This window comes from Anomaloglossus baeobatrachus, chromosome 7 (genome assembly GCF_048569485.1).
Source record: "Anomaloglossus baeobatrachus isolate aAnoBae1 chromosome 7, aAnoBae1.hap1, whole genome shotgun sequence".
NCBI lineage: Eukaryota > Metazoa > Chordata > Amphibia > Anura > Aromobatidae > Anomaloglossus > Anomaloglossus baeobatrachus.
Genome location: NC_134359.1, coordinates 119,626,095 through 119,648,170, shown reverse-complemented (window position 1 = coordinate 119,648,170; position 22,076 = coordinate 119,626,095). Strand labels below are relative to the sequence as shown.

At 44.8% G+C, this 22,076-nt stretch overlaps 1 protein-coding gene across 1 annotated transcript in view; it reads left to right on the top strand.

Annotated features, from left to right (window-relative positions):
* LOC142245980 (caspase-8-like) overlaps window positions 1–22,076 on the top strand; it is an 83,907-nt gene that overhangs the window by 14,291 nt on the left and 47,540 nt on the right. The window contains exon 3 of the mRNA XM_075318987.1: window positions 17,368–17,464. Coding sequence (XP_075175102.1) covers window positions 17,368–17,464 — 97 coding nt within the window. The remainder of the gene's footprint in view (window positions 1–17,367; window positions 17,465–22,076) is intronic.

The window sequence follows — 22,076 nt, the reverse complement described above, 5'->3', positions numbered from 1 at the left end:
AGTTCTGCCAGCAGAATCTGCACACTGGCTCCCTGACAGGAAATTGGAGCAAAGGTCACACTGACTGGATGCACATGGGCTACGATTGCAGACTCCTGCATAGCATTCCACCTGTGGCGGGGGGATTGGAGAGCTCACAGGACTCAGTGCAGCCGCAGCTGTGGTACACTTATAGAGGTTTTTCTGTCCACCATTGTTGTGCAGGGCTGGAGGAGGGAAGGGGAGTCCCTTCCCACCATTTTTTGTTTCTTTGTTTATTATATTTTCTCATGCCTTCTCGTCAGAGCTAAGCCCCGTCCCCTCCGACACTCGATAAGCCACGCCCCCTCTCACACAGGATCTGCAGAGCATTGCTCCCTCTTGTTGTGATCAGAGCCTTTGGGCGTCTCTCAGAGCTGGCTTCCTCCTTCCCAGAACTGGGATGCAGGAGGAGGGGGGGAGGGGTCATCAGGTTTCTGGGTGAGTTATAGCCTCACTTGCATATTAGTTCTGCAGAGCATTGCTCCCTCATTACAATCAGAGTTTGTGGCTCATCAGCCAGGGGCTTATGCCCTGCACAACTACAACAACAACTATAAGATGCTGAGCTACTAGGGGATGATAGCACCTCATCCTTCTGTGAGTCTGGTGCCCCTGTAGCTTACCCCCACCCCCCCCCGCCACCACCTCAGCAACCGCTGCCAGCCCAGAGCCTACGGCTCCCAGTCCCCCGGAATGGGCACAGTTCCCAGAACCTCATGCTGGCTATGCAACATCGTCCTCACACCCCTCGGGGCCCCTGGACAGAACGCAGCCTGATGACACCTCTATAGAGGGTCCTTCTGATAAGAATCAGCCCTCTGCTTCACCGGTTGCAGATCAGAAAAAGGGCATGACCCCCTGTTCCGCGGTCTCTGAGGAGCCGGAGGAAGGGGAATGATGTTTGTACCGGGATGATTCCTTGGTTTCAACCTCCCCGAGCGATTAAGCTGCGATGGACTTATTGCAGCAATCAACCAAAACTCTGCATGTGAGTAGTAAGGGGGCCATATGTCTCGTCAAAAAGAAATCTGACAGGTGCCCCGCCCCTATCAAAGTGTATTAAACACACCCCCTCACCTCTCCTGACAAGCCCTGTATTTTATAGGCTTTTGATTAGGGAACTCCTGATAGTGTAAATGATAGTGTAAATGATTATGATCACACCATTTTATTCATTGATTATGATACAGAAATCTGATTTAGTGTAATTGTTTGGAATCATGCCATTTTATTCAGTGTGGTTTTGTTGCAGAAGTCATTCGGCTAGTGTAATTTGATTGGGCATATTATGTATATGGCCAAATTTATTTTATAGGCGTTTGATACAGAATTCATTCTGATAGTGTAATTTGGTTGGGCATATTATGTATATGGCCAATTATACTATTATGCGTCTTATGCTGTAAAGGATTTCTTATAGCACCCATGTAGAAAGTTTGTGTTTTATACTGTTTGTATAAAATGAAAGACAGACACACTATCAAAATTTAAAAAGTTTATTGCTCAGAATTTAATTACATTCAGTTGCACATCAATTCAGTAGGAATGCAAAACGTCATATACAGTTAGGTCCAGAAATATTTGGACAGTGACACAAGTTTTGTTATTTTAGCTGTTTACAAAAACATGTTCAGAAGTACAATTATATATATATAATATGGGCTGAAAGTGCACACTCCCAGCTGCAATATGAGAGTTTTCACATCCAAATCGGAGAAAGGGTTTAGGAATCATAGCTCTGTAATGCATAGCCTCCTCTTTTTAAAGGGACCAAAAGTAATTGGACAAGGGACTCTAAGGGCTGCAATTAACTCTGAAGGCGTCTCCCTCGTTAACCTGTAATCAATGAAGTAGTTAAAAGGTCTGGGGTTGATTACAGGTGTGAGGTTTTGCATTTGGAAGCTGTTGCTGTGACCAGACAACATGCGGTCTAAGGAACTCTCAATTGAGGTGAAGCAGAACATCCTGAGGCTGAAAAAAAATAAATAATCCATCAGAGAGATAGCAGACATGCTTGGAGTAGCAAAATCAACAGTCGAGTACATTCTGAGAAAAAAGGAATTGACTGGTGAGCTTGGGAACTCAAAAAGGCCTGGACGTCCACGGATGACAACAGTGGTGGATGATCGCCGCATACTTTCTTTGGTGAAGAAGAACCCGTTCACAACATCAACTGAAGTCCAGAACACTCTCAGTGAAGTAGGTGTATCTGTCTCTAAGTCAACAGTAAAGAGAAGACTCCATGAAAGTAAATACAAAGGGTTCACATCTAGATGCAAACCAATTCATCAATTCCAAAAATAGACAGGCCAGAGTTAAATTTGCTGAAAAACACCTCATGAAGCCAGCTCAGTTCTGGAAAAGTATTCTATGGACAGATGAGACAAAGATCAACCTGTACCAGAATGATGGGAAGAAAAAAGTTTGGAGAAGAAAGGGAACGGCACATGATCCAAGGCACACCACATCCTCTGTAAAACATGGTGGAGGCAACGTGATGGCATGGGCATGCATGGCTTTCAATGGCACTGGGTCACTTGTGTTTATTGATGACATAACAGCAGACAAGAGTAGCCGGATGAATTCTGAAGTGTACCGGGATATACTTTCAGCCCAGATTCAGCCAAATGCCGCAAAGTTGATCGGACGGCGCTTCATAGTACAGATGGACAATGACCCCAAGCATACAGCCAAAGCTACCCAGGAGTTCATGAGTGCAAAAAAGTGGAACATTCTGCAATGGCCAAGTCAATCACCAGATCTTAACCCAATTGAGCATGCATTTCACTTGCTCAAATCCAGACTTAAGACGGAAAGACCCTCAAACAAGCAAGACCTGAAGGCTGCGGCTGTAAAGGCCTGGCAAAGCATTAAGAAGGAGGAAACCCAGCGTTTGGTGATGTCCATGGGTTCCAGACTTAAGGCAGTGATTGCCTCCAAAGGATTCGCAACAAAATATTGAAAATAAAAATATTTTGTTTGGGTTTGGTTTATTTGTCCAATTACTTTTGACCTCCTAAAATGTGGAGTGTTTGTAAAGAAATGTGTTCAATTCCTACAATTTCTATCAGATATTTTTGTTCAAACCTTCAAATTAAACGTTACAATCTGCACTTGAATTCTGTTGTAGAGGTTTCATTTCAAATCCAATGTGGTGGCATGCAAAGCCCAACTCGCGAAAATTGTGTCACTGTCCAAATATTTCTGGACCTAACTGTACATTACACTTGTATTTAAAACAGTACAATAAAAAAATTATAATCACTGGCATAATACACTATTTAATAATATACATATGTTACGTCTCTTACATAATTATTTAGAGCATAACAATTCATCAGTCCAGCTGTTACATTGTGAGCCACATTGATTGCAGTATCGGGAAAGTCCTTTTTTTAGGCATCAAACTTGCTTGTGTCAAACCTAATGGAGAATGTAAAGATTGAATTGGACGGCGGGGTGTCGATAGAGTCTGAGGTTTAGATATGCCACTAGCTTCATTGATGGGCATTTTTAAGCTGTCTAACAGCGCTCTAGCAGTGGGATTACCCACTATGGTAGATGGTATATTTAACTCGGCCATTGCCTGCATAAACGTATCCCATCCCTGGGGTAGATTTCTGTTAGTCAAGGCATGGCTCTGTGTTGTATTACGTACTAAATCCAGCATGTTAGATCCCGGTATTACAAAACCTTTGAAAATAAACTCGTTTTTATCATTCCACGATGTAATATTTGTGTTCTGCAGCAGTCTGTTTGGTAAAAATTCTGCATTCTTTTTATATCGCTGGTTTACATGACTTACAATTTCAATGGCTGTTTTGTTTTCATTAGGGTCTAAATTTGACAATTGCTGATGATCAGACTCAGGAGTGTTAATGATCTTTAAAGTTGATAGCTCCATTGCATCGTGTTTAGCATGAACCAAGTATCTCTGTAGTACATCGCTATATTTTTTTAATTTTCACATCGTCTGGTATGTCACGACGCTGTAAAATTTCGCTAATTCATCATCAAGGCGGTGAATAACATTCTGTCGTATGTTGCCGCTAACTGGAGGGTTTAGTTTGATTAGTTCTTGTTTGGGGACTAGATACATTTTCTCTGTATGTTGCATTATTTGCCCGTGAGTAGACTTGTTATTATCGGGATTGCAAAGCCTAAAAGAGGACCTATAAACCCGCCGGTCTGCTTTAGTAGACATTTCTTTTTCTTTATGGGCTGGGATTTATCACTCAGGGTTCTTATAGCTTTATGCCACTTCTTTAGTATATTTTTTTGCCGCTTTTTCAGAGGAATTCGCCCTTTCAAGATGTTTAATGCAATTTCTGCAATGGCTGTAATTAAATCACGGCTCGCACTGCATAAAATAGTTTTTCTGACAGCAGGAGTTGCCTTCACCAGCGTTTTTAAGAGAGCCCAGTTACGACGGATTCTCTCAGACATTTTTACAACACTGCGTACACAACATAGAATGTCTGATTTAGTGTAAAATTCACTCTTTAGAAGTAATTTTCTTTTGGATATATACAGCTGGCATAGCTGGTGGAAACAACCCCATCCTTAAACGAAGATCCTCAGGGGTATTGGCTCTCAAGTCTACCAGCAAATACCCATAAGGCTCCCGTGTGGCGTCCTCAAAAGCTTCTAAGAAGAAGCGCGTTTTTCCGGGGTACATTTGGCGTGCTAACGTAACAATTTGTAATTTATCTCGAGGATTATTAAAAAGTACCATGTACTTTGCGTTCAAATTTATCGTGCGACTTTTCTTACCCTGACAAAATATGTTTTGTACCAGGTAGAAAATGCTGAGGTTTCTGTGGTGTACATACTTGGTAAATGCTTTTTCTATCTCGCAGTTATCACTAGCACTCTCCATGAGGTCATCAACAATAGTCAAATTTACCTTGTCAGGCGGGAATAAGTCATCATCTACGAATGTATGCGGCAGACCCTCCACAAATCTGATGTTGGGAAAAGAGAGAGAAACTTCATCATACAGTTTTTGCCAGCACGAATAAAACCAAACAATATTATCAGGTTTGTGCGAAAAATGGGTTTCAATATTATGTAATAACTGTTTTACGAAATAACTTTTTCCAGAATTAGATGGCCCTGCTAGAATACATGAGAATGGGTGCTGCAGTCTCAGGTTCATCATGATCCGCAACTAATAGCCGAATGGATGGGTGGTAAAATCGTCTAACAGCCGGCGCTTTGTGTAAACACACTTTTGTGTTTTGCGTAATGGCCTTGTTTCGATATCCCAGTACTTTTTATTTCTCACAATACCCGATTGTTCAATGATAATACGTCTCTGTGTTTCTGCGTCACAATTACGCGGATAGTCCAGTACTAAATCTTTTAGACTGTTGAAATTAATAGATTGTGTGTTAGCAACATTTAGTGTTATACCCTTCACTTTTAAAACAGTTTTGCCATTATTGAGTTTGTATCCGTAGGTTTTTGGCCCTGCAGATACAAATTCGGTGATGTAAGTGTCCTCGGGTATTTCACTGGTCAATTCCCCCAGGTAATCACCTAAAGTTGGGTTCCACTCACCATCTCTCTGCACAAAAATAACTGAATCTGTGTCGTGATAAAGACACCTTTCCTGCAACCGGTCCAGCAGAGAATAAAGCTCTAGTCTGGCATACGCCGTTGTAAAACAGGCGATAAAAATGTTTGTGTTTTTGTTGACGGTGTGGTGCCCTTTTGCATATTTCCAATTAATGGTAGCTGTTTCATCATCAATAAAATGAAGCATTGAAATGTCATAGTACGGTAGAAACACATGCTGAAAAAGCTCATCGGGGTCACTAACAATACTGGTACAAGGTAAATTAGATCGCTGTGCAAACTTACCCCATAAAGAATTTAAAAACAGCTTAGATATTTGCCTCTTAGCCGGATTCACGCCTATATTTTCATGGTGCAATTGCACACCTTCTCTCTCTAGAAAACGCCCTTTCCAACCTATTTTCAATGATGACTTAGCCATCCGCGAATTTATGTCTTTGGCTCATGTTTCTGGGCGTTTAAAATCTGATCATGCTCTGGCGATAGATCGTGAAGAATTTATGGCCGGGTTCACATTGTTTGCATTTGATTTATCACCAGATCAAGAGCCTGGTGGTAATTTCTCGCTCGTTAAATCGGGTAACCTGCGTGCTGATGTGCGGTTTGCGCTACCTACCCCGCATACTGTAAATATGATAGTATATGCCCTCAACACAACTATACTTGAAATCAACCATAGAAGAGAAGTACTATTTGATTACATCTAATTATGGATAACTTCCAGCTCACAAACCTGTTGAAGTCTGATCATTATACAGAACACATATTTTCTGGAGTGTTTCCGTGTGATTTGCTACCGGCATATAGAGTGACCCAGAGACCCGCTGCCTACATCGTGAATACAGACAGTTCCGGACAAAGTGGGCGACATTGGATATTGATTGTACTTTGCGATGATAAGAAGGCAATATTCTTTGACAGTTACAGATGTTCACCAACAAGTGTTTTATTTCCTGATGAGTTTGTAACCTTCTTAAATAGAAACAGTGAACTATATTGTTTTCAATCCATTCAGATTCAGGACACATTTAGCAAAGTATGCGGACATTACTGTGTTTACGTTTTGTACCATGTAACGCGGGGAGTGTCATTCAATAAAATATTACAGTGCTTTAGTAATGATTTAAAAGCAAATGATAATATTGTGTCTGATTTTGTCGCGTCTCTTTTACCAGAGCATTCGATCAATTCAGGCTGTCTTTATAAGCAGCTTTGTATGCCCCTATGCCAAGTAGTCAGAAGTGATCATTGATCGTGTCTTAATAAACTCATTTAATCAACATATATTAACTTTATCTATAAGCAGCTATAGATATTTCTCTGTTTCAAACTGACAACAGATGTATCTCATCTGGCTAGGACCAGCTTTGAGAGCTAGAGTGTCATTGTATTAGTAAGGGTGTGTGAAGTATTTGATCTATGCATTGAAGGGTAGTTGTAAATGATGGTTTTGATCAGATATGAGGCCCTGTTTGTATCTATAGGTGGCTTTACACCCAAACGACATCGCTGTAACGTCACCGGTTTTGTGATGTAATAGCGACCTCCCCAGCGACATTGCAGTGTGTGAAACACATCAGCGACCTGGCCCCTGCTGTGAAGTTGCTGATAGCTACAAATCGTTCAGGACCATTCTTTGGTCCTTTGTTTCCCGCTGTGAGACACGCCCCCACGCTGAGTGACAGGTGTCTCACTGCACCCAATCACAGCAGCCGGTGGGCGTGTCACTATGGAGTATATAAATAAATAAATAATTAAAAAAAACGGCGTGCGGTTCCCCCCAAATTTAATACCAGCCAGATAAAGCCATACGGCTGAAGGCTGGTATTCTCAGGATGGGGAGCGCCATGTTATGGGGAGCCCCCCAGCCTAACAATATCAGTCAGCAGCTGCCCAGAATTGCCGCATACATTATATGCGACAGTTCTGGGACTGTACCCGGCTCTTCCCGATTTGCCGAGGTGCGTTGGGAAATCGGGGTAATAAGGAGTTATTGGCAGCCCATAGCTGCCAATAAGTCCTAGATTAATCATGTCAGGCGTCTCCCCGAGAAACCTTCCATGATTAATCTGTAAATTACAGTAAATAAACACACACACCCGAAAAAATCATTTATTAGAAATAAAAAAACACAAACAAATTCCCTCATCACCAATTTAATCAGCCCCAAAAAGCCCTCCTTGTCCGGCGTAATCCACGGACCTCCAGCGTCGCTTCCAGCTCAGCTGCATGCAGATGACAGGAGCAGCAGAAGACACCGCCGCTCCTGTCACCTCCACGCAGCTAATGAACACAGCCACGCGATCGGCTGAGCTGTCACTGAGGTTACCCGCTGTCACTGGATCCAGAGGTGGATGCAGCGGTGGCCGCGGGTAACCTCAGTGACAGCTCAGCTGATCGCGCTACTCACCGCCGCTCTGGTCAGCTCCACGCAGCAACTGAGGTGAGTAGCGCGATCAGCTGAGCTGTCACTGAGGTTACCCGCGGCCACCGCTGCATCCACCGCTGCATCCACCGCTGGATCCAGTGACAGCGGGTAACCTCAGTGACAGCTCAGCCGATCGTGTGGCTGTCTTCATTAGCTGCGTGGAGGTGACAGGAGCGGCGGTGTCTTCTGCAGCTCCTGTCACCTGGATTACGCCGGACATGGAGGGCTTTTTGGGGCTGATTAAATTGGTGATGAGGGAATTTGTTTGTGTTTTTTATTTCTAATAAATTATTTTTTCAGTTGTGTGTGTTTATTTACTGTAATTTACAGATTAATCATGGAAGGTTTCTCGGGGAGACGCCTAACATGATTAATGTAGGACTTATTGGCAGCTATGGGCTGCCAATAACTCCTTATTACCCCGATTTGCCAACGCACCAGGGCAAATCGGGAAAAGCCGGGTACAGTCCCAGAACTGTTGCATATAATGTATGCGGCAATTCTGGGCGGCTGCTGACTGATATTGTTAGGCTGAGGGGCTCCCCATAACGTGGCGCTCCCCATCCTGAGAATACCAGCCTTCAGCCATATGGCTTTATCTGGCTGGTATTAAATTTGGGGGGAACCACACACCGTTTTTTTTAATTATTTATTTATTTATTTCTATACTCCATAGTGACACGCCCACCGGCTGCTGTGATTGGGTGCAGTGAGACACCTGTCACTCAGCGTGGGGGCATGTCTCACTGCAACCAAGCATAGGCGCCTGTGGGCGGGGAAAGTAGTGAATACGAAATTGTTTAATGAGCGGCCGGCTTTTTCAAAATAGTAAAAGCCGCCGCAGCAGTGTGAATGCCGTGCAGCGCCGCGCCGGGGATCGGGGATCGGTGAGTATGAGAGAGGAGGGGAAAATGACCGACAGACTGTGAGAGAGGGACAGAGATAGTGACGGACCGACAGAGAGAGAATAGAGACCGAGAGGGAGAGACCGACTGACAGAGAATAGTGATTGACAGATATTGTGACACATCACTCATTTCCAGTGTTTGACTAGCTAGGTCGTTCTGCAGGTCTGGATCGCTGTTGCATCGTTGGCCAGGTTTGCCTGTTTGACAGCTCACCAAAGACTCACCAGAGACTTTGTAGCGATCCCGGCCAGGTTGGGATCGCTGGTGGGATCGCTGAAAGTCTCAGTGTGTAAAGGGGCCTTATATGTACAGGTTTGACACACTCATTGTAATGGTAAGAAACTTGTCGTGTTGATAAGTCTGTGGGAAATATTTGATCGCTACATTGAAGGGTAATTGTAAACATTGTTGTGATCAGATATGAGACCCTCTTTGTATCTATATGTACAGGTTTGACACACTCATTGTAAGGTAAGAAACTTGTCCTGTTGATAAGTCTGTGGGAAGTCTTTGATCTCTACACTGAAGGGTAATTGTAATGCTGGTTGTGATCAGATATGAGGGCATCTTTGTATCTATACATACAGGTTTGACACACTCATTGTAATGGTAAGAAACTTGTCCTGTTGGTAAGGGGTGCTTCACACACAGCGAGATCGCTGCTGAGATCGCTGCTGAGTCACGGTTTTTGTGACGCAGCAGTGACGTCATTAGCGATCTCGCTGTGTGTGACACTGAGCAGCGATCTGGCCCCTGCTGTGAGATCGCTGCTCATTACACACAGCCCTGGTTCGTTTTTTTTATTGTTGCTCTCCCGCTGTGACGCACAGATCGCTGTGTGTGACAGCGAGAGAGCGACGAAATGAAGCGAGAGGGAGCAGGAGCCGGCATCTGGCAGCTGCGGTAAGCTGTAACCAGTGTAAACATCGGGTAACCAAGGTGGTTACCCGATATTTACCTTCGTTACCAGCCTCCGCCGCTCTCACGCTGCCTGTGCTGCCGGCTCCTGCTCTCTGCACATGTAGCTGCAGTACACATCGGGTTAATTAACCCGATGTGTACTGTAGCTAGGAGAGCAGGGAGCCAGCGCTAAGCAGTGTGCGTGGCTCCCTGCTCTCTGCACATGTAGCTGCAGGACACATCGGGTTAATTAACCCGATGTGTGCTGTAGCTAGGAGAGCAGGGAGCCAGCGCTAAGCAGTGTGCGCGGCTCCCTGCTCTCTGCACATGTAGCTGCAGGACACATCGGGTTAATTAACCCGATGTGTACTGTAGCTAGGAGAGCAGGGAGCCAGCGCTAAGCAGTGTGCGCGGCTCCCTGCTCTCTGCACATGTAGCTGCAGGACACATCGGGTTAATTAACCCGATGTGTACTGTAGCTAGGAAAGCAGGGAGCCAGCGCTAAGCAGTGTGCGCGGCTCCCTGCTCTCTGCACATGTAGCGACGTTATGATCGCTGCTGCGTCGCTGTGTTTGACAGCTAAGCAGCGATCATAACAGCGACATACAAGGTCGCTGTTACGTCACAGAAAATGGTGACGTAACAGCGACGTCGTTGTCGGTGTCGCTATGTGTGAACCCAGCCTAAGGCTGTAATGTGCAACTGAATGTAACTAAATTCTGAGCAATAAACTTTTTAAATTTTGATAGTGTGTCTGTCTTTCATTTTATACAAACAGTATAAAACACAAACTTCTGCAACAAAACCATTGAGAATAAAATGTCATGATTCCAAACAATTACACTAAATCAGATTTCTGTATCATAATCAATGAATAAAATGGTGTGATCCTAATCATTTACACTATCAGGATTTCACTATCAAATCCCTAATCAAAAGCCTATAAAATACAGGGCTTGTCAGGAGAGAGGAGGGGGTGTGTTTAATACACCTTGATAGGGGTGGGGCACCTGTCAGATTTCTTTTTGACGAGACATATGGCCCCCTTACTACTCATGTGGAAGATCTCCCATCCACTACTACTGACCCTGCGGTCCCCTTTAAAAGGGTGAAGAAACCTCAAAAAAAAAAGGGATTTTAACGCCGCTTCGGTATTCGTAAACTCATGGAGTCCCGGTACCCCTTTGGCTTAGCTGTCTCTAAGGGCTGGGCTGATCCGGCCTCGGTGGACCCTCACCCGGTTTCCGCCTGCCTGAAGGACCACTCCTGTCTTTTTTACTTGATGGATCCTCCTTCAAGGACCCGACAGACAGACAAGTGGAGCAGCTCGATCACTCTGCCTCGAGGCCGCGGGTCCCTCTCCCCTTTCGTGTGGGTCGCACAGGCACCAGGACTACCAGTTTCCCTCAGACCCTCACAGATGTAACAGTTCACATTGCTGCGGCGGCAGAGTACCTCATGCAGGCCTCCCTCGGCGCTGCTACCTGCGCAGTTATTGCCACCTCAAATACCATAGCCATCCGTAAGGCCCTCTGGTTCCGATAATGGAGAGCGCACTCGGTCCCTAACAAGCCTCTCACAGAACTCCTTTCCAGACCGATGGTTTGCCGATCATCTGGACAGGCTCTTTTTTTGTCTGACGCCACGGGAGGAAAAGAGTACCTCCCTCCCCCATCTCTAGCCCAGGATTTTTTTGATTTTTTTTACTAGACACGCAGGGCCCGACCTTCTCAGCCCTCCCCGAGTCCACCTCGTCCTGGCAGTCTAGACAAAGACTGAGGTGTCTCGTCCTCCTCCATCTGGGCCGCCGCCTCAGACCACAAATGGGTGTGATACCTTGTGTCTTCATGTTACCACATTGAATTCTGGACCCGATCCCCTGGTCAGTCTTTTCTCTCAAACCCCCCCAAAGGCTCCAAAACACCACGAGGCCTTCTCCTCAGCAATCCACTCCTCCAAACGGCGGGGGTGATGGTACCTGTTCTGGACGGCGAGAGGTTCAAGGCCTTCTATTCCAACCTCTCGTGGTCATCAAAAAAGGACGGGTTAGTTCGTCCCATCCTGGACCTCTAACACCTGAGCAAACATGTGCACGTAAGGAGATCAGAATGGACTTCCTAGGGTCCATTATTACCTTTATGGTCGAAGGAGAATTCCTTGCCTCCCTAGCTATCAGGGACGCGTACCTGCACATACCCATCGTTTCAGCTCACCAAAAGTTCCTCCGCTTCGTGGTTCAGTACTTCTTTTTTTTTCATTTGTGGCCCTACCTTCGGCTCTGCCACAGCACCAAGGGTCTTAACTAAGGTCATGGCGGCTGCCATGAGTGCCCTTCACACCAGGAGAGTGGCTGTTCTGCCTTGCTTGGATAACCTCCTCATCAAGGGCTCAACCAGCGTGCAGATCTCTGTGGGCACCGTATCCCGCTTAGGGCGGCTTCTGACTCCAGTCAAATCATCCCCGGTCCCGTCAAAATCCGTCACCTCCCTGGGCATGTCCCTGGACACTCTTCGGGGCTTGATATTTTCCCCTCAAGACATGGCGACTGCTCTACAACAAGCGGTACACTGCCCTCTACGTACTCCTCTCGCTCCATACGATTCAGTATGAGAGTGCTAGGTAGGATAGCGGCGGCTATAGAGTCAGTGCTGCTCACTTAGCCACACCACCGCCCACTGCAGCTTGCGCTTCTAGCTGCCTGGGACAAGAGCCCCTTTTCCTTGGACGAACTTTTCACCTGACACCTTCAGTCAGGTATGCGCTTTGCTGGTGGCTTCAGTCCTCTTCCATATCGAGAAGGAGTTTTTCTCCCCCAAGTGGACTGGCTACTCCTGACCACGGACGCCAGTCTGGGGAGCAGCGTACTGGCTCCACACTACTTCGGGATGTTGGACACCCCAGGAGTCTTCGCTTCCCAAAAATCATCCTGAAAATCAGCACGATCTTCTCGCACTCAGGTCATTCCCCCCCTTCTGCTAGCAGGTCGTATGATTCGGGTCCAATTGGACAATGCAACAGCTGTGGCCTATGTCAATCAGCAGGGAGGTACCAGCAGCAAGACAGCTTATCTCGAGGTCCTCAGGATCCTCACCTGGGCCGAATCGACGGGAGTCTGTGTTTTCAGCGTTACACATACCGGGAGTAGAGAACTGGGCGGCGGACCTTCTAAGTCGCCAAGGCCTGGCTGCCGGAGAGTGGTTTCTCCACCCAGAAGTGTTCCCACACATCTGCACTCACTGGAGTACACTAGACGTGGATCTAATGGCCTCAAGGTTGAACGCAAAGGTACCCGCGTTTTTAGCCAGGTCACGTGATCCACAGTCCATTGGCGCGGATGCTCTAGTCTCCTAAAGTCGTTTCAGTCTGCCTTACATGTTTTTCGCCTCTGCCCCTGCTGCCGCGAGTAATCAGGAAGATCAAGGCAGAAGGAGTCCCGGTGATACTAATAGCACCGGACTAGCCCAGGTGCGCCTGGTATGCTGAATTAGTACAATTGCTCATGGCGCCTCGTAAGCATCCCAGACCTGCTGACCCAAGGACCCATTTCCCATCAGAACTCCAGAGCCCTGAAGCTGACGGCCTGGCCATTGAGACCTGGACTTTAACAAGAGCGAGATTCTCTCCTGCGGTCATCTCCACCATGTATAGTGCCCGAAAGCCGGCCTTCATCCCATTTTTACCACCTTACGGGAAAAACTTTATTTTCCCAGTGCAGGGAATCTAATGTCCAACCTATGCCTCTGGCGATCCCCAGAATTCTTGATTTTTTTTTTGCAGTCAGGTTGCAAAAGGGGTTGACCCTCAGCTCCCTTAAGGGGCAGGTTTCATCTCTCTCAATATTCTATCATTACCGCCTAGCTTGCAATCTGCAAGTCAAGACTGTCCTCAAGGGTGTTTCCCATCTAGTTTCCCTGTATAAACGGTCGCTGGACCCATGTGACCTCAATCTCGTTTTGGACGGTATCCAGAGGTCCCCTTTTGAACCTCTTAAGGAATCTTCTCTTGCTCTTCTCTCCTGGAAGGTAACATTCTTAGTGGCGATTACGTCCATCAGACAAGTTTCGGAACTGGCAGCACTCTCTTGCCGCGAACCCTTTCTGATCTTTCATCAGGACAAGGTGGTTCTATGCCCCCTTCCGGATTTTCTTCCGAAGGTTACTTCCCCGTTTCATATGAACGAGGACATTATTCTGCCTTCCTTTTGTCCACACCCAGTCCATAGGGTGGAAAGGGTTCTATATTCGCTAGACCTTGTGAGGGCTCTCAGATATTACGTACCCAGGCCACCCCCTTTAGGAACATAGACTCCTTGTTCGTCATTCTTGAAAGGCCTAAGAAAGGAGAGGCAGCTTCATAGGCAACGCTGGCTCACTGGATTCGCTCTGTGATCCAGGAGGTCTACCGCTTGCAACTCAAGCCCATTCCTAGTGGGCTGCGGGCTCATTCCACGCGAGCAGTTGGCGCCTCTTGGGCCATTAGGCATCAGGCTTCAGTGGAACAGAGGTGTAAGGCTGCGACCTGGTCTTGCCTACATACTGTTTCAAAGCATTACTGAGTCCATACCCAGGCTTCGGCTGAGGCGAACCTAGGTAGGAAAATTCTGCAAACGATAGTGGAGTACCTATCTCAGTAGGCGCTCCTGGCTATCTGGGACTGGTTCCTAGTCCTTAGGTTGCATTGTTTATTGTTTACCCACCCATGGACTGCTTTAGGACGTCCCATGGTCCTGTGTCCCCCAATGAGGCGTCAGAGAAAAACGGATTTTTGTGTATTCACTGTAAAATCGTTTTCTCTTAGCCATCACCCTCCCTTTTGCCCTGTTGGGCCTTAGCTTTTTTCTGTCTCAGTACTTTTTTGTTATGAGTATTCACTCACGTTTTTTCTTACTTGTTCTCCTACTGCTTGTGTACTAAAACTGAAGTAGCCTGGCTGGGCCAGGGGGTGTATACTGCAGGGGAGGAGCTAACATCTTTGCATCTACTTAGTGTCCTTCTATGGATAAGCAGCATAACACCCATGGTCCTGTGTCCCCCAATGATGGCTAAGAGAAAACGATTTTACAGTGAGTACACAAAAATCCGTTTTTTTTTCTTTTTCAACATGCTTTATTTATAAAAAAATGCAGAGACCAACCTGCGGAAAACCCCCGGCAAAAACGCATCAAAAACGCGGCAAAACCGCATGCGTTTGTCCCCCGGTTTTGGTGCGTTTTTTTACCGCAGGTGCGATAATCTTCAACTCCCAGAAGTTTCTCAAGAAATTGTCTTGAGAAAAATCACTTTTCTAGTGTGCACATAGCCTAATGGGGGCTTTACACGCTACGACATCGCTAATGCGAACTCGTTGGGGTCACGGAATTGGTGACGCACATCCGGCCGCATTAGCGATGCTGTTGCTTGTGACACCTATGAGCGATTTTGCATCGTTGCAAAAACGTGCGTACTCGCTCATCGGTGACATGGGGGTCCATTCTCAAAAATCGTTACTGCAGCAGTAACGAAGTTGTTCCTCGTTCCTGCGGCAGCACACATTGCTTCGTGTGACGCCGCAGGAACGAGGAAGCTCTCCTTAACTGCCCCCCGGCCGCTATGCGGAAGGAAAGAGGTGGGCGGGATGTTCGTCCCGCTCATCTCCGCCCCTCCGCTTCTATTGGGCGGCAGTTCAGTGACGCAGCTGTGACGTCGCTGTGACGCTGAACGAACCGCCCCCATAGAAAGGAGGCGGTTCGCCGGTCACAGCGACGTCGCCAGGCAGGTAAGTAGTGTGACGGGTCTGGGTGATGTTGTGCGGCACGGGCAGCGATTTGCCCGTGTCGCACAACAGATGGGGGCGGGTACCCACGCTAGCGATATCGATACCGAAATTGCAGCGTGTAAAGCGGCCTTAAGTCAAACAAATTTTATTAGGCACAATATAGTCATAACAGATCATGGCATCATGAAGATACCATATAAATCAAGGTTCACAATATTCTTTATATAACTTAAAACAGCCCATCCTTATTACCCTCCACCCATCCCACTATCCCCCTGGTGAGAAAAATTTACAATACAAGTCATACCAAATACAAAATCATAAAAACAAACAATTAAAGAGCACATCGCTGGCAAGCTCATCAGAAACCACAGAAGGACTTCGAATCCACTCACACCATTGTTTACCAAACCTTGGAATATCGTCTCTTTTGATATATATATTCTTTTCTCCATTAAAATGATATTATTTAGGCTGGCAATTATCTCAGATATCCCAGGTGGGCTAGCATACAATCAGTGTCTAGCAATCGTAAAACAAAAAATTTAATCTATATCTCACTGAATACATGAAAAATGTCCAAAATTTTGATAAGACTGAGTTTCATAGAATATTTTTTTAACCTATAACATGAAAGTAAGGTTAATAATTAGTAATGGGGGAGTAGTAACTATTTATGTTCAGATTATTTATAACGAATCGTAAAGTAGTATTCCGGTATTCGACATGAATAACAAACCTAATGCAAGTCAATGGGGAACCTGAGCATTTTTCTTGCATTGACGAATACTGGTATAGTAGTGCATTATCTGAACGCAAATAGTTACTATTCGCCCATTACCATTAATAATGTACTGTAATTTCCATTAGAAAATGTTTTACATTTCTCTTGTATTTAGTGAGATATAGATTATAATATTAGTTTTCAAAGGGGGTGTTAGCACTGTTAGCACTGTTCTGGTGGTTATACAGAATATGGTTAAAGGGAACCTGTTGTTTGAAAATATACTATTGACCTGCAGATATGTGATTAATACCCAGTGTCCGCACTGAATATTAAGTAGCTCTGCTACTGGGAGGGCATTAACTTTATTCCTTTCAGCAGCGTTTAGCTTCCAGTCATAGGGGTGGCGCCGGTGTGGGTTTAGTCACCGTTGAGTGCATATTGAGCGGCGGCTGCAACCGCGCCCCCAGCACTGACTGACAGCCAGTTGTAATACTGATTTGGCTGTTAATCAGTGCAGGGGTAATAGTTACAGATACCTCTCACTATATACTGAACCTGCACCAAACCCGTGACTGAACCCGCACCGAACGTCTATGACTGGAAGCCGAACGGAGCCAGGAAGCATAAAGTTAATTTCCTCCAAGCAGTTGTGCTCTAAGTGTTTACATCGGGCAGGTACAAAATGCCTCATAACTGTTGAGTAACCACACATCTCTCTGATCATATTGTTCATTGCAAGCACGGTAACAATACAAGCTGTAGTTATCAGATATAGAACTGTTGCCTTTTAACTAGAATCCTGTGTGGCATATGCATTCATTTGAGATGCATAAGAAATGATAATAAATAGGCAGGTACTTCAGACACAGACAGAGGTACTGGTTTGTTGGATACTGTTCCGCTGTTCATTGTTTTATGGTAGAATATCTAAACAGAGTGACAAAAGTATGTAATTCCCATGTTATTAATCTGGTGATTTTATCTTTTTTTTATGTAACACAAAGTAAATTACTTACTGATATTATGCATTCTTGTTTTTACCACTACAGACAAATGCTTTTTCAGCTTTATGAAAACATCACCTCTGACGACCTAAGGACTATTTTATTCCTCTTAGGTATTCCAAAGAAGTATGAGGAAGGCAAGGTAATAGTCGTACAAGATCTTGATTAGTCAGCTATTAAAATATTTTTTTTGTTTTTACAAAATTAGAAAAAAGAATTTAAGCAAAAAAATGGCACTTTCACCTGATATCAATTGGATCATTCATGATGTTGCCTGGGTACAACATATTGATGACCTATTTTTAGAATAGCTCATCGATATCAGATTTGTGGGGGTCCAACACTCAACACCCCCCATCAGGGAATTGTTTTAAGTGACTGTAATGGATGTAAACACTCTGAACTGTTGTGCACCTGTCTCAGCTTGGCAGGGCTCTGCCTCCTTCCTCTATGGCCGCTGCGCTCTACTGTGCTCCACATTGGGTTTTACAAGTGGCCTGGGGTGCATCCATGACATAATCTCCTTAGGCCCTTTAAGTCCCGTTTGGACACACCCTTGTATGTGAACATTATAGAAGAATTGCCTGCACTTCCTAAACTTATAGTCTGAACTGGTGCAAACTGAACATAACATATACTATCCAAAATAACAGTTGCACTCAAGTAAAGGGACGGAGAAAAAAATGGAAGGATGTAAATGGTGAACATTAGAATGTAAATATACATTACATTACATTACTGCCCAGAAAACATGAGAAAAAATTGAAAATATGAGTTACCTTTCAAATAAAAATGGCCAAATTTACTTCTGCCCAGTTACCATGCCAAGGTGTAACTCTGAACTGGGTCCTAATCTAATTTTTATGCCTTTCTTAGTGTCCAAACTGACCTCTTTTATGGCTAGAAACGAACCCACAAAAGAAAAATTAAAACACCTGAAGTAACTGGGAGGAGTGCACGCTGCACAAGTCTAGAATGGGATATGAAAAAAGGTGAAGACGCCTTAACTGTAATATCATAATAAGAAACGTCAGCTCGAGTTTACAAAAAAGTACGAAAAGTAAACAGTAGAAGATTGGAAACGGGTGATTTGAAGCGATGGGATAAAAGTCAATAGACTAGGGTTTGATGGCTGCAAATAGGTCTGGAATAAACGAGTAATATGAGGCTAAGGGATTGAGAAATTGAAGGAACTGTCAAGCTCAGTGAAGGAAGCCTGATGATATGTGGTTGTTTCACAGCCAATGGTGTTGGATACTTGACCAGGATCAATGATGGCCTCCATGCTGAGCTATATGTGAGTATCCTACAAGTCAAGTTACTGCACATACTGAAATACTATGGATATGAAAAGGATGACATAGTGTTCCAGCAGGACAATGCAACAAAGCATATTTTGAGATTTTGGGAAAGTGTGGGGGAGACCTGAGATCAAGTTTCGGTCAAGACATGCTTGATTCTGATCAAGAGAATGCCTAGAAGGATTCTGCCAGTGTTGAAAGCCAAAGATGGATTTACAGAATACTAACAAAATAGCAAAAATTCTAATTTAGATTTCAAAGGAGCAAAACAGTAACAATGCAGTGGCATGACAAGAATCTACAGAACTAATCATATGCTACATAGTTGCAAGTCAAATTTATGGATGAGATAGCCAAGATGATTATCTATAGAATTAAGGTAGTCTCTCGCTCAAACCTGTAGTGAATAGTGGCATATGGAGCCTGAAAGTCAAACGTTCAAAACATTGTTACCCTTTTGCTTGTCATTGTAACTAGGAACAATGATTCTGTCCTGGTTGTCTTTTACGCCGGCCTGTCCAGTCAAGACAAGGAAGAACTAACTGTTAGAGATTTGCCTTCCTCCCTTGATGACTTCATTTTCCTTGCCACCTGAGAGAACTTGCATTTTAAAGAACGCTATAAGGAAAAAACGCTTGATTCTTCTGTGTCACATCCTGGTACACCTTTAGAATCTCCACCCAGAATAGATGAACCAGAACCAATGGAGATCGATCAAAACAAATTATCTCCAGTGGAAAGATTCAGTCAACTTACTGGTGGACTCTGTATTGTGGTGAACGGGATCATTATCGCACAAATTGTTCCAAAATGAAGGCCAAATGGAGAGAACTTCAGAACCTAGGCAAAGGATGTATTACCTTAGGATTAACTGTTGCCTTCACTAAATATAAAGATTTTGTGCCTATGTCAGTTTCTTACAGTTCCTCTGTGTTCATGGGACAAACGCTTATTGATTCCATAGTAGAAGAGAATTTATGGACTTCTCTCTGGCCAAAAGGCTGAAAATTCCTTTATTTTCTTGGCAGGCACCCTTGAAGCAAATAGCTCAACAATTCCAGGTAGTCATATCAAATTCCAGACAGGTGAAAGTAAGGGGCACTTTGCACAGTACGACATCGCAGGTGCGATGTCGGTGGGGTCAAATTGAAAGTGACGCACATCCGGCGTCGCAGGCGATATCGTAGTGTGTAAAGCCTTTTTGATACGATTAACGAGCGCAAAATCGTCATAATCGTATCATCGATGTAGCGTCAGTCATTTCCATAATTTGGAAATGACCAATGTTACGATGTTGTTCCTCGTTCCCCTGCGGCAGCACACATCGCTGTGTGTGAAGCCGCAGGAGCGAGGAACATCTCCTACCTGCGTCCTGCGGCTCACGCCAGCTATGCAGAAGGAAGGAGGTGGGCGGGATGTTTACGTCCGCTCATCTCCGCCCCTCCGCTTCTATTGGCCGCCTGCCCTGTGAAATTGCTATGACGCCGCACGACCCGCCCCCTTAATAAGGGCCCAGAGCGACGTCGCAGGGCAGGTGAGTGCATGTGAAGCTGGCGTAGCGATAATGTTCGCTACGCCAGCTATCACTATGATATCGCAGCTGCGACGGGGGCGGGGACTATCGCGCTCAGCATCGCAAGCATCGGCTTGCGATGTCGTAGTGTGCAAAGTGCCCCTAACTCTTCAGATTGGTGCACTACACATTGAGGACATTTATTTTTTAGTTTTGACAGTTTCAGATGCATGTGTGCTTTTTGGACGTCCGTGGCTGTGACTGCATATGCTTCAATCCTTGACTGGTTGTCTGTCTTTTTTTTTATAACTGCTTCAAAATGAATGTGAATTGCCAGCTGACATCAAGCTCTGGTATTAGTAATGGGCTGGCATCTATCAGATACCTCCCATTACTTAATCCAGTAATTAAAAAAAAGAAAATAAATTTTAGTTGGACAAACACCACCGACAAATTTAAACAAAAGAAATGTCTGACGTAATTCATAACTATGTCTCACGACATTCCCCAAAAGCAAACCTGAAAGACATAGAAAAGTATTAAAGAAATAGATAATAGACACCTTCTTTCACCAATTTATTTCCCTGGCAAATCCCTAATCTAGGTTCGACGTAATCCAATAAGGGGGTCCCACAACAATCCCACACTCACTGTCACAGTCAATGAAGAACAGGATGTTCCCCATTGGCTCCTTGTTAAAAATATTTGTCCGTGTGCCGCATGTTTTTCACACACTCAATAACTTGAATTGATGAGATATGGAGCCACTCTCAGAATGCTGCAATTTGCCCTGCATGCAGAAGTTTTCAGAGATAAAACTAGCAGATGTGCTCTGCTCTATTGGTTAACATTGGTGCGAGTGCAATGCAATTTTTTTTTTCTTGCATTGCACATTTTATACACAGATATGACTGAACCCTAAGGGTCATCCTCAACACATTTTTTGCAACAGTCAAAACAGTTTCTTCTTCTGTCTCTGAGCCAGAGATGGAGCATGAGATCAACCAAGTTGTGGACTGTAATATGGGTCGTCATCCTGTGGAAAGGTGCTGGGTACCTAAAAAGGACATCAAAGCCCCATACTGCTCAAGAAATTCCTCTTTCATCTATTACAGACTCATCTGAGAGGGGACCTTAAAGTGGGGGTACTTTTACACACCTGTCTCAGCTTGGCAAGGCTCCGCCTACTTCCCTTATGCCCCCTGCTCTCTAAAGTGCTCCACATTGGACTTTACAAGAGGTCCAGTGTGCCTCCATTTCATCACCTTCCTTGGCTTCTTAGGGCCTGTTTGGACAAACTCCTGTGTATGAACGTTAAACCAAAACTGTGTTCCATAGTCTTGTATTTTGAGCTCTGAGTTTATCCATGTCCTTGGTTCCTGTTGCATCCATCTTCTTCTGTGACTTCCTTCATAAGCAGTTTGTCTGCTATGCACAGTGCCAGTTTACCAAGGCCTCTTGCTACCAGGTGCCAGACAGCCTGCCCAGCCCAGGGTCCTTGTATCCACCCTGACCTGAAGTATACTGGATCCACCTCATAAGATGAGCCTAATTTGAACGCAGGTGCAAAACATGGTTCCATTCAATGTCTAGTGGACACTGCTGGGTACCGTACAGTAGCTCCTATAAAAAGAATAGAAGATTTTGTGCAGTAGCCAACATCATCCTCTACATATTGAAGGATCTGTGCTTTACAACTCCAATGCCTGATCAAATGCCTATCTAGCAAAATATAAAATCAATTAATCTGATTGGTAAACGGCATAGGGAGAAAAAAATTCCAAATGCCAAAATTACTTTTTTTTAATCGTTGCAACATTGCATTAAGATGCAATAACAGGTGATCAAAACATTGCATCTAAGCAAATTGGCATAATTAAAAACGATAGCTTAACCCCTTTACGACCGCCGATACGCCTTTTAACGGCGGTAAATAAGGG